Here is an 18,923-nt window from a genome sequence, read left to right on the forward strand (position 1 = left end):
AGATGAATGCTAGTATAAATTTATATTGGATATGAAAGCAAAAGATTTTAGAATTCATAGAATCTTGGTGAAGAACATTCAGTAAAAAAGTATATTGGAGTCACAGAAGTATTCATAAGGAAACAAAAAAGCTGAGAAGGGTCAGGTTGGGGGCAGAATATGACTAAACAGCTAGGTATAAGAATGTATTTGAGGCAAAAAAAAAATCTTTAAAAAAATCCCATAATGCACCTGAAACCCAATTGATGCTAATAAAGTATGCAATACAAACTTTGGAGGGCAAATATAAGTTAGAGAATGAGAGCTAAGAAGAAATTTGAAGGCAAAAAATTCCCAAATGAGGGCATTAATTAAAAAAAATACCGATTTAGAATAAGAAAAGACACATGAAGCAAGAAACCTATGGGTGTGTTTAACAGACCTCTAGGATGTCAAGGGCAAGAACAGAGGATGAGATTGCAGAGAAACTAAAATGCATCTTTGTATTAGGACTTGTCTATACTACAGAGTTTTGTCGACAAAAGTTATGTCGCTTTAATTAAACCGCTGTTGCATGTCCACACTAGCTCCTTGTGTCAGCAGAGCATATCCACGCTAGCAGCTCTTGCATTGACACAGAGAGCAGTGCACTATGGGTAGCTATCCCACTGTGCAACTGGCTGCAGGGTGCTTTGGGAAGGGTTTGCAATGCCTCATGAGGCAGGTACAGGTCACATGAGGCAGGTTTCTCAATCCCATTGTTCCATGGGCATCCTAGTAGATTTCCAGCTGCTTTTCAACTGAAGTATATGTGGGGGGGGAGAAAAGGGAGAGAGTGGGTAGGGAGGGGGTTGGGAAGAGACAGAAACAGTGTGTCTGTTGGGGAAGTGTGTCTCTTTAAATTCAGACATGCAGTCTCTTTAAGGTCAGACAGCATCCTGAGCAACCAATCCTTGGGGAGAGGAACACACACCCTGCATCAGCCCCTAGCTCTGCACAGCACAGCAGTCTCTCCCCCACAGCAGCTGCCCACTCTGCCTGCCTGCCAATTCCACATTAATGGTTCTGTGATTCCCTCCAAGTTCTCCCACAGGCTCCTCAGCAGTTTTGTGAGCTCTCCACGCTGAGGAATGTCAAAGCTTTAAAAGGGGAGAGGTGCATGCCTACAGGACAGCTGAGTTCAAAACAGTGAGCAGAGCAGTTATGGTGGGCATTGTGGGATACTGGGGGAGGCCAGTTATGTCAACATAACGAACGGCAGCATCTACATTGATGCTTTGACACTTTAACTTTGCCTTAAAAAGTTTTATGCCTCTCATCAAGGTGGTTTTATTTTGTCACCAAAAGTAGCTTTGTAGTGTGTACACCTCCATTGTTTTGTCAGCAAAAGCTGCCTTTTGCTGATAAAACTGTGTAGTGTTGACAAGGCCTTAGTCTTCGCACTGGATTATGGAGAAACAAGCAGTTCTTATTTTCATAGTGCCCCAGCCCTTCAGCCCCCTGCTACACCTCAAACCCCTCATCCCGGCCCACCCCAGAGCCCTTACCCTGCACCCCAACCCGCTGCCCCAGCCTTGAGCCCCCTCCCGCACCCCAAACCTCTCATCCCGGCCCACCCCAGAGCCAACACCGTCAGCCAGAGCCCTCACCCCGCACACATACCCCAACCCTCTGCCTCAGCCCCGAATCCCCTCGCACACTCCAAACCCCTCGGCCGCACCCCTGCCACTCATCACCTCCTAATTGATGCACATAATAAAGTTCACTCCACACATGGATATAAAAAATTAGAGGGAACATTGTTTATGACTTAAATTTGCAGCCATGGATAGCATTCACTTTAGTGTTTTGAAGGACCAAAAGGCAGAAGTAACTGAATAACAAAAGTATACTATTTATTATTAAATACAGCCACACTTGTGAATACCTGGAGGGTAGTCAGTGTTGAAGGACTTAAAAAATTGTTAAGGGATAATCCCACTATGTATATATCATTTAGCTTGCCATCCTTACTGGAAAAATAATAATGTGGAGAGCTTACGGAGTTTGAGGTTTTACAAATCTCTCAAACTGCTTGGGTTCTACAGACTAGCATGTCTTTTCACTTTTTCCCCACTGTAATTTAAAATAGTGTGCCCTAAGGGTGATTACTTTAATTAAAAAAAAAAAAACACTAGCTAACGGGTCGCATATGATATGTATTGTGGAATGAATAAATCTCTCCCCACCTTACCTTCCTAATATCTAGCCTAGAAATAGTGGCAGTAACTTTGTTTAAATTTATAATCACATACACACTGTGGGTTTGAAAATTTGACTTAAGTGTTGCAGTCCGGATAAACTTATGGGAAAGGGAGGGCTAGAAGCGGGGAGAAAAGAAGGGAGCAGGTAGTGAAAACATGCAGTAAATTATTGTATGATTCTTGATTCGTTCATTTTAACACTCACAACAGCAGCAAAGGCTCTGCAGGCACCTCATCCAAGGCTGAATATATTTTAAAAATGACTTTGTGAAATAAAGGATACCTGCAAAATGCTTTTTGTGCCATGTACTGTACTGTGTGCACACAGGAGAAATTGCTCAAATGCATGCTTTTTATTTTCTGTGTTTTGTTTGTAAACTATACAAGCGGTGTGCCTCACTCCCACAGATGTTAAGGGATGAGTTTTTCATACATGCCTACATGACTTAGGAGCACAACTCCCATTTTCTTTCAGTGGGAGTTGTGCTCCTGAATCACTTTGATGCTATTGAAAAGTTCCACTCAGTTACTAAAATAATGGAGTTCTATAATATATCTATTTAGTAGATCACCAAAGGATTATTATGGTCCAGTGGATACAGAAGTGGACAAGAAGTCAGTAAACCTGGGATTCAGTTTTTGGCATTGCCACTGACTTGCTGTGTCACCTGGAGCAAGTCACTTCATCTGACTGTGTCTCAGTTTCTCTGTCTATAAAATGGGAACAACTCCTCTCCACTTTTTGTAAGGGACTTGGATCTAAGCATGAAAAGTGCTAAGTATTTACTATCATTTTTCCTATAGACTGAAGGTTTCTGCCAGCAATCAATATAGTTTGTTAGCAGGGGAAGGAAAGTAGCCCCCACATTAACAGTGCTAAATGTTTGCAAATAGTCAGCTACGTTCTACATATAGCTGTGAAGATCACCATAAACTGTTATGTTCATCTGTGGTGGGATTTTCTGAATGAGAAAAGTTGGTCAAGGACACTAACGATATTTCTTTACTTGTGATCATTGTGTCTGTGGTTTGTGTTTTTAACAGTATACAGAAATAATACAGTATACAGACTACCAGCATTAATAAACCATCAGCACAAACTGATGAAGTAAAATTAAGAATAAATGTGGGTTGCCCCAGTTTACAACACATCACATAATATCTGTCTTTTGTTCTAAATAGATTTATATATGAAAATTCTTAATAGTTTAATCTGTATTTCACTAAGGATTTCAAGCAAGGAATGCCCTTCTGCAGTCAAACCTTTCTCAGACTCAGCTGGCTACCATTTGGTAAGTTTACTCACTGATTGATGAGAGGCTTACATAATTGTGGTAGGGAATGTAATCTGCTCTCTGCCATCAAGAAGTGTTAAAGGACAAGGTCCATTTAAAAATCATACACTGTAAAACCCAGTAAACTTTATTTACCCATTTTGGTGGTAATTTATTAAAACTGCACTGTTTTAAATGTCCAGTTTGCCATTTATTATTTATACTGGACTATGTAAATCAGCAAAGTCAGTTTTGCTTTCAGGTTCAATGCTTCATTGTTTGGATTGTAAACATTGAAGAAGAGGGTTTATTTGTTGAGAAACAACAGTTTTAGGTAAAAATAAGTTCTCATTAGAATGTCAAAACAAACAAACCCCAGAGATTTTTTCAAAATGTGTCAATTTAAATTTGAACCTAAATTTACATTAAAAAAAAAACATAAGTGTTCCTTCAGTCCATTCGTGGTTTGTGACAGTTGTACGCATATAGTTGTACATTGCAGTTGATTAAAGCTTGTTGTTATGGTGGTGGAAACTATTACAATCTTCTGAAGACTTTGAATTCCTGTACGTTTTGGGTTGGATCTTGCCTTTCAACACAGCTATGAGTAAGGGGTGATATATAAACTTCACCTTCTCGCAGGAATCCACAGAAGCTTTGTGGATTAGATTTGCATTAGACAATCCACTAAAGCTTCCCTCTCTGCTTCTCCTTTGTCCAGGAAGTAGTCATTTGCTTCTGGCCTGCATCAGCAGCAAATTGTAGTATGCCTCACAGTTGTGTGCTGTATTATGGGGGCGCAGTGAAAGTGCTATTAGCCTCCTCTTTGGTGTGGAGAATTCAGAGCAGCTGTAGCCATGTAGCCTCTAAGTAGGTCCTATTCGCAGGTACACAGTCCATGTCACAATTTATCCCAAAGTCAGTAATTATCAATCTTTTATTTTAGTATTAAAGAGAGAGTCATTTTTGACATCGCCCATAGGTGGAGCTGGTCAGTAAACAGAAGAAAAATCATCTTTTTATCAACTTTGTTTCTGATTTTTGTTGGATTCCCCCCCATTAACGCTTTGTGGCCCGTTCTGCAGGACTGTTTCTGCCTGCCCCATCACACTCTTCTTTAAGGAAGGCTTCTTGACTGCATCTCTGTGGACAGCCACATGTTCCTTTCCTTCACTCTTCAGCAATGTTTCATGTAGGAGTATGGCAGTGATACTAGTGTATATGCTACCTACCCATTAAAGCAGGATGATGGGGATTGATTCTGCACCTGCCAGCTGCAGGGAGCTCTGAAGTAGTTCACCTTTGTCCCACAGCATTATCAGCTGAACTGTCTGGTGTTGAGAGAGAATCCTAGGCTAGGGGTCACAAGGGAGGAAGGAGCCCTATATGAAGATCCCTTTTGTAGTATCAGGGCATAAATTTAGATAATGCTTTATATCCTGAGAAAAGAACTGAGGCAGAGTAAAATGGGTGTTGTGATCTTGAGAGTGGCTTGAGCATGGAACAGGGTTTTGTTTCCAGTTCTGCTGTTCACTTGTCACGTTACTTTGGGCAAGTCACTTAGCCTTTCTCATCCTCGTTTTCCCCACTTACATACTGCGTAGTGATGTAAACTTAATTAATGTTTGCGAAGTGCCTTTGCAATCATTTGACAACATATGCTGTATAAAAGCCAATTCTTATTTAAACTGTAAAATAAAATAATAAACTTTTATTTCATCCACTATTGTTTTTACTAAGATGAGGGATTGTTTACCAGTTCACCCTACAAGGTCTATACCTTAAAAAAATTGTTCTATAATAACTCATTTCAGTTATCCCTTCCAAGTGATTTTCAATTTCACTGACGACGACATTCTCCAATTTTATTTAGGTCGCTATCTGACGTTGATGGAGATGGACAGCTGAAAGCTGATGAGTTTGTGTTAGCCATGCATCTAACTGATATGGCCAAAGCTGGGAAGCCTCTGCCATTGACCCTGCCTCCTGAATTGGTACCTCCTCCTTTCAGGTAAAGTGCTCAGGACAGGGAGACGTGACCTAAATCCAGAGGTAATATAAAGAATACTGAATAGCCTGAATTTAACTCCTCCCAAATAACTTCTCTCCTAGAGGTGTAAAATATGCTGAAAATGTTAATGGAACTCTGCCATCTTGCCAGCGAATGCAAGAAGAGGAGCCCCAGAAAAAACAGCCAGGTAAGAATGACATTTTGAGTTTTGTGTTAGTGTATTACACTTTTCATTGAAGAATATTGCATCTTTTAGAAACTAAAAAGGGGATAAGGAAGTACAGCATTACTATTTCAAGAGCTGCACTCCTGTTACCTTGGCAGGGGGAAGGTTGTCTTGATGCTGTTATTTAAGGGCAGTTAAGAAAACATCATGAATGTAAGGGTGAAGGGGCTGTTTTTCAGGTGTAGGATGTATCAGTGGCATTATTATTAATGAAAGTCTTGGAAAGTGTCATGGTCAAAACATTGGAACATCACTATAAAATTCCATGTAATTGAAAGTTACAGGTGCTTGCCTTGTCTCCATATTAGTGCAGTATTTTGAACCTGAAGTAGCTTGATCTTGTCACAGTATCTACAAGCAGCTTGTAGCTTACCGTGGCCCATAGTATCAGACTCTACTGTCTGACTGCTGCTGCCAGGAGGGAGTAATAGAGGGTCTCTCTGGGTGGCCGAGTATGGGCAAGGCTTATTTCCATTTTGGGAAGGTAATCCCAGAGGCCCCTAAATTATTCCCCGCACATTTTTTTTTTTAAATTCCAACCTGATGATGGTTGGTTTGCTGCTGTTTTAACAGTTTGGGTCTAAGAAAAATTAAAGGTAACCCGCCTTTTGAAAACCCCCTTATTTGTGCTGACATATGTGCTGTACAGGGAAGAATGGTTTAAAAAGATGAGCTGTGTAACTCTGCCATTTTCCTATCCAGTGTCAGTATCCAAGAAAGCAACCCTCCATTAGCTTGTAAAAACTTGTTTTTGTCCTGGACAGATAGAATCATTTTATGTCTATTAATGTTAAATTGTATTCTGCTTTAAACCACCAATTCTACCTAGCCACTGTTTTTTGTGGGAGGTCAAAAAGTTTTACCACAGAACATTTCTTTTTGCTGTCAGAAGTAATGAAATTTTGCCCTTATTCCAAGTTGTAAAAATGATAAGAATGTCGGTGTTTGTGAAAAGAGGATAGATACTTAAAACTTCTTGATTTTAAGGTGCGTAAATTATCCATGGTGCGATGTTTTGAGCTAGCCAATAAGAAAACATGGTAGTCATTAGCAGTGTAAGAGAGGAACTGCTTTGAACCATTGTTCTGTGTAAAACAGTGCTAACTTCTGTGCCTTATTTTAGTTACATTTGAGGACAAGAGAAAAGCAAACTATGAGAAAGGAAACATGGAACTGGAGAAACGGCGTCAAGTCCTACTGGAACAGCAGCAGAGAGAGGCGGAACGTAAGGCTCAGAAAGAAAGAGAAGAACAGGAGCGAAGAGAGAGGGAGCTGCAGGAGCAGGAGCGGAAAAAGCAGCTTGAACTGGAAAGGCAGTTGGAGAAACAACGAGAGCTGGAAAGACAAAGGGAGGAAGAAAGGAGAAAAGAAATAGAACGGCGGGAGGTTGTTTCCTTAATTTTATTTATTTTAATCCTTAAAATAGTATGCACCCACACTCAGAGAACACAGTTGGTAAAGCTATTCCCTTGTCCATTTGGGAACTTGTAATTTTTGTGTGCCTTTGAACTTGCGTTACCTCTAAACAAGCAGTCTTGGTCTAGTAGTTTGAGCATAGGACTGGGAGCCAGGCACTCATTGAAACGTGGCTTGGGCATGCACTCCTTGTGTGTCTATTGCAAGTCATTTTGGAGGGACACCATCATTTTTGTCTGAAATGTTGTGCCTACTATTGCTACAAATAACCCCTAAAATGGATAAAACTCAGATTCTCAAGACTCTTTCGTATTCTGGGCCATGTTTTCTTTTACAGTTTTCTTTTTAAACAAAAAAAACCCCAACAACTGTAACCGAAAACTAGGCTCGACTGAAGCTTGAAACTGACATTATTTTACTTTCAATCCTTTAACAAATCTGGGTTTACTTGGTTTGTCCACAATCACATTTAAAATTGCATCCACTCTGTGACCAATCATTCTAAGGGCCTCCTGAGTCATTATCAGTTCCCAGCACTGTTCTCAGTTAGAGGCAAAACTATTAGAGTGAAACCAAATTTGTATCTGAATTATACATTACATTATACCCAATTATTTTTCTCCAAAATTGATTATTCTGGCAGTTTCCCTTTCAGTGGGAGTTGAGATGTTCAGAACCATGTAGGATAAGATCTTCCATTCTTGTGATCATATGATATTTGAAATATATAAGATTGTGCTTTAAGAGCAGAATTCTCACATGTTTTACTGCTGTGCTACTCACAAGTAGAACAGAATGGCAGATTATTTTGCACAAGAGTGTAAGCAAACCTGAATGTGCAAGGTCTAGGTCTAATTTAAGACCTGCCAGCCTTTGTAGTGTCCCCTTTAATGATGTCATTTAGGATTCAAGGTGTTTTTATGTGGACTTTGTTCATTAAATGGCAAACTATATAGATCTTGCTAAGTATGAAAATCCATATATAGCTTTAATGTAATGTAATTACATTAATGTAATGTTTAATGTACACTCACTTTGTAAACTGGAAATATTTAATTTTAGCTTAATTTAGCTACAGAATGTATGTGCAGATAACAACACTGTAAAAATTCTACTTTGCTTTAGAGTTTCTAAAGGGTATTGTAAGCTTACAGTGATATAACTTGTTATCTGTAGGCAGCAAAGCAGGAACTCGAGCGCCAGCGACGGCTGGAATGGGAGAGAATTCGTCGTCAAGATCTTCTTAATCAGAGAAACAGAGAACAAGAAGAAATTGTCAAGTTGACCTCTAAAAAGAAGAGCCTTAATCTTGAATTAGAAGCCCTGGTGAGGCACACACATTAAATATATTTGAGTGATATACAGTATTTTAAAACTGTACAAGAATCTTAAAATGCACATTAAAGTGCTAAGTACAACTTTTTCTTGATCAGGAAATTAACTTAGTATTGGCTCAGCAATCAAAGCAGGGTTTTTTCTAAGAATTGTTCTTAAGGTACCTTTAGGCAGAAATGATCTTTTCAGAGAAGTTTGATAGAGAAACTTTTTGTTGTTGTTTTTGTTTTGTTTTGTTTTTTTTACAACGTGTGGTTTCTGTAGAGTGGCAAACATCAGCAGATCACAGGCAGACTGCAAGATGTTCGAAGCAGAAAACAAATTCAGAAAAGGGAGCTGGAAGCTCTAGATAAAAAATGCGATTTGGGAATTGTAGAAATCAAACAGCTACAACAACAACTTCAGGTATGTGATTTCCTGTTAAACCTACGGATCTCTTTCACTTCCCTTTAACAGTTTTGGTGGCATCAGTAGTGTGTCCTTAAAGGAAAGATTTGTGCAATAGCATCAAGAAATTGAATGGTTAGGATGCAGAAAAGAAGACTAAGTAGAAATGGCCAGTGAATGTGGTTCCACAATGCCCATTAAAATTATTTATAGCATTAGGAAAACCAATACGTACATTCATGATCATTGATATTAATTTTACAAGGCTAGAAGTGAGGTTTTGACTGTAATTTCAGTAGCATGTGCTAGTTTACCAGTGATTATATAGGAAGATATTTTGTGGGGTTCATTAAGATTCCTACCTGGTTTCTACCTCTTCATCTACATTTGATATTCCTAAAAAGAAGTAAAACACCCACAGGTGTTTTCTTGCTCTCACCTTTCCAGTGAAGGTACTAGACCTGTGCAGCGCTCTGTCTACAATATTTCAGATGTTTTCAGATCACTGAATTAAGCAACATGATGGAACATGTATGGAAGATGCAAGAGCTGATGTTCGTCAAGTCATTCCAACAATTCATCTACGGAATTCAAAAATCAACTCTATTTTTCATTGATTCATAAAAATTTGGCAGTGAGGGGGGATGTTAATTTTAAAATCCTAGGGTTTGATTATTAATGTGAAAAATTGTAAAACTGCTTTTGCGTTATTTCATCTCACTTTTTTAAAAAAGATTTAAGCTCACCTGTTCCAAAAACACACAGTTGCAGTTAGTAATAATTGATATTTCTTCGTTGTGTATTGATCCTTCTCTTGTCTACACATGGGGTTAGCACTGGTGCAGCTACACTGATTTCTAGCAATTGACTGTTGGGGCAAATCCCTTGCAAGATGTTAAAATTGGTTGATGATTTCAAGTATTAGAAATTCCATATGCTAAACTAAAGCACACAGCATAATAACTTTTTTGTTTTATTTATCAGAAACTGAAACCTATTACTTGATGGCTAGTTTCAAAGAATGCTTGGATTTCTTTGGAAATTCACATTCTACCATAATACACAAATGTTATGCTAATATGCTTTACATTTGTTATTTAAACTCTTTTAAATTTATGTGTTGAAGAATACTTAGTTTTTATATATATGGTGATCATAGAATAGTGAGTTTTTTCCCTATTATGGGAAAAAATTGTACCAATGCATTATCATACAGTTTACTTACTTTATGTGATGTTAAAAAATTGTTTGTTTGTTTGTGGTTGGTGCCATATAAACAGATATTAACCTTTCTTAAAAATACATTGCACCTCTTTCTTATGTATCTATAGGAATATCAGAACAAACTAGTCCATTTAATTCCTGAAAAGCAGTTATTAAATGAGAGAATAAAACACATGCAGCTGGACAACACTCCTAGTAAGTGTCTTCAAATAAACTCTTTGCTCTGTGTACTAGCTTTTCTTGACTCACTGGGAAGGCTACTGTCTGTGTCGTTATTAACCATTCCTTCATAGTTACCATAGATTCAGCAAGTCCCAACAAATACTCAGAACTGTTTGTTGTCCCTACTTTCTACCATTTCCTATATCTAACAAATGTGGGGAGAAATATGTTTTGATAAGAAAAGAAGGCTACAACTTTAAACATTGACAATACAGACTATAGTACAGGGAGGAATTATGGTCCTTGCTGCCCAGATTTTCCTTTTGCTTACAGTCGTGTAAAATCAGGAGTAACTCCATTTAAATCAAAGGAATATATGGAAGTTTTACACTACTGTTAAGTGAGTGGCAAATGAGGGCCAAAGTGTCTGCTCTCAGGAGTTGCATCTAATCAGACTAATACAATATAAAGATGAGATTTCATACGAACTTTATTATACGAGTTATGGTAGTGGCTGTATGCCTCAATCAGGGATCAAGGCCCAATTGTGCTAGAAGCTGTATGAGAATGTACCACAAGAAATGGTATAAGCAATTGGTTTCTGAAGTGGGAGTGAATGTAAATTAAAAAAAGTGGTTATTGAAAAGTATGGTAATACAAATAGAAATCATTGTAAAAGCACATGATCTTTCCTATGCAGATACAGGAATCAGTTCAGTGAACAAGAAATTCCTAGAAAAGGAAGAATTATGCCAAAGACTTCGGGAGCAATTAAATGCCCTAGAAAAGGAAACTGCTTCCAAACTCTCTGAAATGGATACATTTAACAATCAGCTCAAGGTACACACATTCTGCAAATATATTATCTTTAGTAATAAGCAATGTTTTGATTCCTCATCCAGTCACCAAACTTTTATTTGCTGTCTCCCTATGCCATGCCTTTTCTGAAAGTCTGTGCCTATTTTATAATATCAAAATAAGCATTGCCAAACATCTTCTAGCAAATGTGCAATTAGAAACTAATTCAAAACTGTCAATTGTATAATTAGATATTAACATCCCCTCTCCCTTGCTTACCACTCCTCTGCGTTCATCATTTTACAATGCCTTTCAAAGGCACGCTCATAGTTCACTCTTACTCAACACAGGTCCTACAATGCATAAAGTAAATGAGAGTTGAGGGTAGTGTTCCGTCTAATTTTTCCCATGCATGTGCGGAATTAATTTTGTTTTGACACCAATATGGAGGTGACGTGTGACTGGCTGGGGGTGTGGGCTCAGGGCTGGGGCAGAGTGTTGGGGTGCTGGAGATGTGGGCTCTGGGGTGGGTCTGGGGATGAAGGGTTTGGGGTGCAGGATTCCCGGGGCTATGGCGGGGAGAGAGAACTCCCCCCCCACCTCGCTCTCTCCATAGCAGCACCTGGGCTGGGTGGGAGAGGCGCCTCTCCCTGCCGTGGAAGCTCCAGGGCTGGGCTGGGTTGGGGCCAGCTGTGGGGCACCTCTCTCCCAGCCGCGGCAGGCCCAAGACGGGCTTGGTCGGGTCCGAGGGAGAGGTGCCCCTCCCCCAGCCATGGCAGGTCTGTCCGCAGTCTGGGCTGCTAGTGGTCCACGGCTTCGGGCTCGAAGCGGCAGACTGTCTGTCACTGGCGGCCCGGAGGAGCGGCAGCAGCTGTGGGCTCCTTTCCGCTCATCCCATCCCCTTCCCCCCCACCTTCCTTGTCACTGGCAGGCAGCCGGTGGCTGCTGCCTGTGGGTGATGGAGGGCGGGGCAGAGAGAAGAGCCCTCTACCAGACGGCTGAGAGGAGCGAGTAGGCAGGAGGGATTGGGGGTGGGGAGGAGGCGAGGAGAAGCCCTGGGCTGGCGGGTTTAGAGGAGCACGGGGAAGGGGCTGGAGAGGAAAAGAGCCAGGGCTGCTGCTGCTGGGCCGCAGCACAAGGGAAGTGGAGCACCGGGCTGGGCCAACGGGGTCCCTGCTGAGGGTGGGCCTGCCGCCGTTATAAACCCAGTACGGTCTGACCTGGATGGGTTGGGGCCGGGGGAGGTGCGCATCTCCCCACCAGAGCCCTGAGTGGAACTATGGAGAACTTGGAGGGAACTTGGGTTGAGGTTGCTGAGCGCCTTGCAGGTTCTGTCCCTATGGCAATAAGGTTTTATGGCTACCATTTTGCAGATTGTAAATGGCGTATTCTAATTGTTTAATTTTTATTGGAAGAAAATGCTATATCTGCCAGCACAGCACATGGGATATTCACTTTTGGCAATACACATGGATGCTTGTATTCCTTTAACTAGGAGAGAGAATGTGCAGAGGGTAATTGAAGGAGGCTGTGTAGTTCATATATTGTCAGTTTATCTGACAGATGCATGCAACTTTCTGACAAGGGGGTTGTCGCTCTGCTCTGTTTGCTGGCTTATTCATAGTGGCATTGATGTGAATTTTAGAATAAATTGTATGATTTCCCTTCTGGCTAAAGGAAGGACCACACTGCATCTTTTGAAGAGAGCTTAAGGGAAAAAATTCTCAGAACATTTTTTTTTTTTTTTAATAAAGAAAACGTCACCCACAATATTGGTGCTTGCATTTGGAATCACATGTGTGCTGCATGGCTTGCTGGTTAGTGAGAGCAATTCAGTTATGTTCAGTGACTGCATCAACAATGTAGTCTTCCCTACAATATATTTTTTTAAATCATTACAAAGTTTAATTGGCTTTTTATCTGCCTTATCTTACAGTGTGAGAATATGGATGATTCTGTTCTTCAGTGCCTTTTGTCTCTGCTAAGCTGTCTCAACAACCTCTTCCTCTTACTTAAGGTTATTTTCTAATCTTTGGCTCTTTTGCTTTTAATTATTTCACGGTTTTTCCTCTGTTTTCCCTTTCTTTTTGGATATTTTATCTCTTTAGAACTCAGCTGAAAATCTTGGTTTAAAAATAAAACTTTTCAAAAACAGAATGAATTTTCTTTTCCTTTCTGCTTGCTTTTAAATCCTTCTGCTATCCTAACGGCTTAAACTTACTTGCTTATAAAGCAAAGCCAGAAAATACTTGTGTATCTTGTTTGTTAATGGAATGATATATTATCAGATTCAGTTAGCTTTATTACCTAGGTACTGCTTTTTCTTTTCAGGTAAGGTAATATCCACCAAAAAATTCTTTCCTTTTTGATAGAGACACTTACAGTTTCTTCATGTGCATTTGTCTCTCTCACACACACTCACTCACTCACTCAACTACCTACACCTGCCTCACACACACACACACACACACACACCTGTCAGCTATGAGTCAATTCCGTGATTTATTTGGTCTGGGTTCAGAAGAGTCCTGAAATTGCAGCAGTGCCCAGGTTAACTAGGGTAGCGAATTTTCTGATTGCAGAAAAATGAACACTCCTACCCTGCCCCGCCCCTTCTCTGAAGCCCCGCCCCGCTCACTCCATTCTCTCTTCCCTGCCTTGCTCACTGTTCCCCCCGCTCATCCATTTTCATCAGGCTGGGGGGGAGGGGAGGGGAGGGGGAGGGCTCTGGTGGGGGTGCAGGCCCTGGGGTGGGGTTGGGGATGAGGGATTTGGGATGTGGGAGGGGACTCAGGGCTGGGGCGGGGGATTGGAGTGTGGGGCGGATGAGGGCTCCAACTGGGGATGAGGGATCTGGTGTGGGATGAGGAATGAGGGGTTTGGGGTGCAAAAGGTGGCTCTGGGCTGGGGCCGAGGAGTTTGGAGTGCAAGAGGGGACTCATGGCTGGACCAGGGAGTTGGAGTACAGGCTCTGGGAGGGAGTTTGGATGCAAGGGGGGATTCAGAGCTGAGGCAGGGGGTTGGGGCGCAGAAGAGGGTAAGGGCTTCAGATGGGGTGCAGGCTCTGGGATGAGACTGGGAATGGGGTGTTTGGGGTGCAGGAGAGGACTCTGGGCTGGGGCAGGAGGTTGGGGTATGGGAGGGGGTGTGGGTTCTGGGAGGAGTTTAGGTGAGGAGGGGATCTCAGGGCTGGGGTAGGGGGTTGGGGTGTGGGAAGGGACTTGGGGTATAGGCTCCTGTTGGATGGTGCTTACCTCAGGTGACTCCCAGAAGCGACCAGCATGTCCAGCTCCTAGGCAGAGAGGCCAGGGGCTCCGCTTGCTGCCCGCGCCTGCAGCCACCACTCCTGCAGCTCCCATTGGCTGTGGTTCCCAACCAATGGGAGCTGTGGAGTCAGTGCTCGGGGTAGGGGCAGCGTGCAGAGTCTCCCTGATTGCCCCTATGCCTAGGGGCCACAGGGACATGGCAGACGCTTCTGGGAGCTGCATGGAGCCAGGGCAGGCAGGGAGCCTGCCTTAGCCCTGCTGCGCTGTTGACAAGACTTCTAACAGCCCCGTCAGCAGTGCTGACCTAAGCTGCCAGGCTCCCTTTCCTACTGGGCATTCTAGTCGAAAAATGGATGCCTGGCAACCCTAAGGTTAACCTGCGTGATTCTGTAATAGGATTCTGCCAAACCACCAGGTTTAATTTGGTAATACAGCTTTCATAGCTCTTCTCCTTAACACAATGGAAATTCTATGCTGTGGTCACATCTATGCTGTGGTCATTTGCTTATTGTATTTCAGCCAACCATCCGTTTTAAATTTTGTATCCTTCCCTTTCTTTGTAAATTACTCTCTGAATTGTTTAATGGACCATTTGATTTTGGAACCAAATGATATTTTCACAGTGATCCTCAAACTGTTTAAAATGTGAAGAAAAATTGTTCCGCACCTATGTCCGTGCAATTCTATGGAATAATTTGCCTGTTATAGGTAACGAGGATTAATTTGTTGCTGCAGATACTCACTGTCCAATGGAGGTTTTATTTTATTATCTTTTTCATATTACATTATATAGCCAATTAAACTTCTTAGGAAATGTCAGATTTTGCAATGGGAATGCACCATTCCTAATTACTCTCTTTTGATAAATAATCTGATAGGAAAGTCTGTGTTCCACCTATTCATCAGTATGTGTATCTAATACAATGTGATTCTTAAAAAAAGATTAACTGTAGTGTCCTACAAATATATTAATGACCTGTTAAAGTGCATACTAGATAATTATTGTTGATATGTTTCTTTTTGTAAATTTAATTACCCAAGAAATTTTAAATGATTTGGTGCGAAAAAGTTCATTATAAAAAGACATGAGGGAATTAGAAAATGAGGGAATGAGAGTGTGTTACATTTTAAACAAAATATTGTTAAAAGCTTTAAAAGTCATAGGACCATATGTAGCCAGAAGCTAGTATCTGGGTGTTTATGGTTTCCAACAGTGATAAAACTATTGCATTATTTTCACCAGTGCATCAGATTCCAATTTGGGCCTGTTATCCAAAGCTCCATACCAATTATTTCAGCCTTTGGTTTGAGCGTAGTTAGAGGAAATGTTGTGGTCTGAACTTTACTTTGCACATGACTGTTATGCCTTAGTTATTGGATTGATTTATTATTTTTAAAAAAAGTTCTTTGAATCATAATTATAGAAAAGATTATATATTTCACCCATAATTAGCAAATTTTTATATGTATTTTTCTTTTTTGTAGTGACTTTCTGTTAAATTAAGCAGTGGGTAATAAAGGAAATACTAAAACATAGTGAAGGGAAGCTTCCATCTTAAGGGATGTATACCCAAAATTTCCAGTACTGTTTTTTGTTACTTGTAGTTTAAAGGCTATCTCCACAGGCAACTGTTTAGAGATCATTTGAAGACACACTTCACTGTACTTCTAATCCTTAGATGACCCAGTGTTTAATTTAACTTAATTTAAAATTCCCACTCTTTTTCCCTCCATCATATTTGCAGTCTCCAGCAGAGGAATGACTAAACGATGCACTTCGCAAGTATAAGCGGCATAAGAGTTTGCAGATCTGCCAGCTATTTTTATATGCTCCTGTTTAACTCTTTCTTTCGAGTGAGAGTCAACATCCATTATTAACTTTAAGATTGTCCTGTCCATTTGTATTCAATCACAAAGCATTAAAATGCCTAGTTACTTTCTAGAAAAATGGATTTGCTTGTCAGTCCTTTGATATACTTCATTGTGTTTCCTCATTAGGAGCTGAGAGAAAGCTACAACACACAGCACTTAGCCCTTGAGCAACTTCACAGGATCAAACAAGAGAAAATAAGAGCTGTAGAAAGGAAAAGAGCTGAGCTTGCACAAAAAAAGCGACTGGAGGATGAGGCTGCAAGGTAACATGGTTGAAAATCTTAAAACACTGATACTGTAGTTTTTAAAACAGGATATTGCATTGGTGAGCTTAAGATGTTGATACCAGTAGACATAAAATCTAACTGATTAAAATATACATCCTAACTAAGAAAGCAGTACTACATGAACTAAACCTTCTGAATTTTTATGTGGAATACAAGGATTTCTGAAGTTCTGAATTTTCTTCCCCTTAGTATGTAGGAACCAGTCTGTTACCCTTTTTAATACGACAAATCTATTTGATGAAAGTGTTATTCTCAAAGATTGATGTCAAGCTGAGAATCCATTTTTGTAATTGGGCTTTTTAATCTCTTCTCCAATACACAGCTTCCATGTATTTAAGATTACTTAATCACATTTTCTACTTTGTTTTGCTGTCATTGTACATCTTCTCCCTCCGCTTAAAAAGCGCTTCCTACTAAATGAACAAATGTAGTTTAGTTGCCAGTCATACATACTCTGACAATGTGATATTCTTAGTCCCTGAATATTTATGGAAATTGGACGAACATTGTGACTGCCTAATTTCGATGTGATGATCTTGAAAACCAGGTGAATGTCCGCAAGTTACTAGTTTTAAGGGTAAGAGACTAAATTAATCCTTAGTTTCCTCTTTGCATTTCAGTCCCTGATTTGATATTGGTTTCTTGCCTGATGAGCGAGAAAATATTCACATTTAGCTATATGGAAAAGGATCCTTCCTTTTGTCTGTAAATGATCTTGTTTTTGCTCCTACATTATTTTGTATCGGCTCTTTCCAGATTCTGTTGTCAACTTTCCCCTACCCCCTGCCTGATCAGTCCAGGAATCTCAAGTGACATTGTTGGCCAGAAAGTTTTTTCAGTTATCTGGTTAGCTGGCTGCATTCACATGACTCTGATCTGCATCTTGCTACGATCATGTTATGCCTTTATGATGTTCACACTGCATTACTATAATGAGCTCTATGTGAGGCTACAGCTGGTGCAAAATGTGTCTGCCCACCTGTTCAGAGGCTTAGATGTAGGGGGAGCATATTCATACCAAATACTCTTCTCATTTACGCTGGGGTTATGATGGTATAATGGTTGTCAGTGAAGTTATTTGGAATTTATACTTGTGTAAATGAGACTAGAATGAGCCCAGTGATGACTGTTTTCCAGGAACTGCATTGGCTTCCTGTTTACTACAATTTAAGGTTTGGGCTTTGGCACCAGATTTTCAAAAGAGCTGAGGCACTGAATGCATGTGAAAATTTGACACTCTCATTTAGTTACCTAAATGGACCTGAGATCTTCTGAAGTCTGGCCTCAATTGTGGGTGCTAAGCACTTTTGATAATCTAACCTGGTATTAGTACAGCCCTGTGCAGTTTAGTTACTGATTGGCTGACAGACTGCTAATACCCTTCGTTTCCCCTCACTCCTCCCCCCCCCCCAAAAAGTGTGTGTGTGGGGGGAGAGTATATTGGAGCTAAGTTATTGGCTGAGACACGTCGAGATAATAGTCCCTGATTTAAATGGAAATACGACTGAGCCAAATCTGGCCATTTTCAGAGAATACTGCCAGATTCTCGGATACTACACTGAAGACTGTGGAGTGAAGAGAATATAAATGCTGCAATAAATTCCCACAGTAACTGAAGACCAGGAATTACAACAACAAAAAGTAATAAGTAAAATTCACCAAACAAGGTATTGGTAAAGACCAAAGTCTTTTATGGCCATCTCTGAACAACTTTTCATTTTTCATATGTGGGATTTGGATATTGAAATGATGGGCACCCGAGAAATACCATAGATAGATAGATTAATGCTCCATTTTCTGCTCTGCCCTGGCACATCAATTTGAACAACATTGATCATGGAGGCACTGCCGAAGAAGCTCTCAGGCGTGAAAGGTCAAGAAACAATGTTTTCAGACCATAAGTCTGTCTTATTTGTATTTTATTAGTGTCTAAGATGTGCTGGGATTGTGTGCACACGTGAGAAGACATGGTACCTATCCCAAGAGTTTTTGGTCTGCAGAAAGGGAGTAACAGAAATGGAAGAGGAAATCAAACAGGATGGAGAGATCCTGCTGTGGATGACGGCAGGTGGCATAGCAAGATTGGGGAACAGAGAGCAAAAGGGAATGCTAGAAGAGGAGAAAAAGAAGAGGATAGTGCTGAGGCTGATTAAATAAAATTTTTGTCACATGCTAATGACAGCAAACGAATACCCCAGCACCACCCCATCCCATTGTCTCTGAAGTGCTAAAGGTGCAGGCACTTTGAAGGATTTTTGGCATTTGTTTTTAGACATGTGATGGAAGGAGATTGCTATGTCAAGTGTCAGTTCTTCTCTGCACTCTGGGTTTGGGGACCGAGCAGGGATCTTCTCTCTCTCTCTCCTCTCAAAGTGGGGACCTTGAGTTCATTGACATATTGTTGTTATGGTTGGTCAACCAGCATTTCTTCACTGTACTCTAG

The 18,923-nt window shown here is 40.7% G+C and overlaps 1 protein-coding gene across 12 annotated transcripts in view; it reads left to right on the forward strand.

Moving 5' to 3' along the window:
• Positions 1-18,923, forward strand: part of ITSN2 (intersectin 2) — a 119,491-nt gene that overhangs the window by 44,225 nt on the left and 56,343 nt on the right. For 7 of the 12 annotated variants that reach the window (XM_038393585.2, XM_038393584.2, XM_043510162.1 and 4 more), the window contains 9 exons: positions 3,451-3,514; positions 5,370-5,507; positions 5,609-5,694; positions 6,857-7,119; positions 8,326-8,475; positions 8,749-8,889; positions 10,203-10,290; positions 10,958-11,097; positions 16,320-16,456. In XM_038393585.2, coding sequence (XP_038249513.1) covers positions 3,451-3,514; positions 5,370-5,507; positions 5,609-5,694; positions 6,857-7,119; positions 8,326-8,475; positions 8,749-8,889; positions 10,203-10,290; positions 10,958-11,097; positions 16,320-16,456 — 1,207 coding nt within the window. Of the gene's footprint in view, positions 1-3,450; positions 3,515-5,369; positions 5,508-5,608; positions 5,695-6,856; positions 7,120-8,325; positions 8,476-8,748; positions 8,890-10,202; positions 10,291-10,957; positions 11,098-12,991; positions 13,073-16,319; positions 16,457-18,923 lie in introns of all 12 variants that reach the window. The other 5 variants (XM_038393583.2, XM_038393581.2, XM_038393586.2 and 2 more) reach the window with 1 other exon arrangement.

This window comes from Dermochelys coriacea, chromosome 3, assembly GCF_009764565.3.
Source record: "Dermochelys coriacea isolate rDerCor1 chromosome 3, rDerCor1.pri.v4, whole genome shotgun sequence".
NCBI classification, from domain to species: domain Eukaryota; kingdom Metazoa; phylum Chordata; order Testudines; family Dermochelyidae; genus Dermochelys; species Dermochelys coriacea.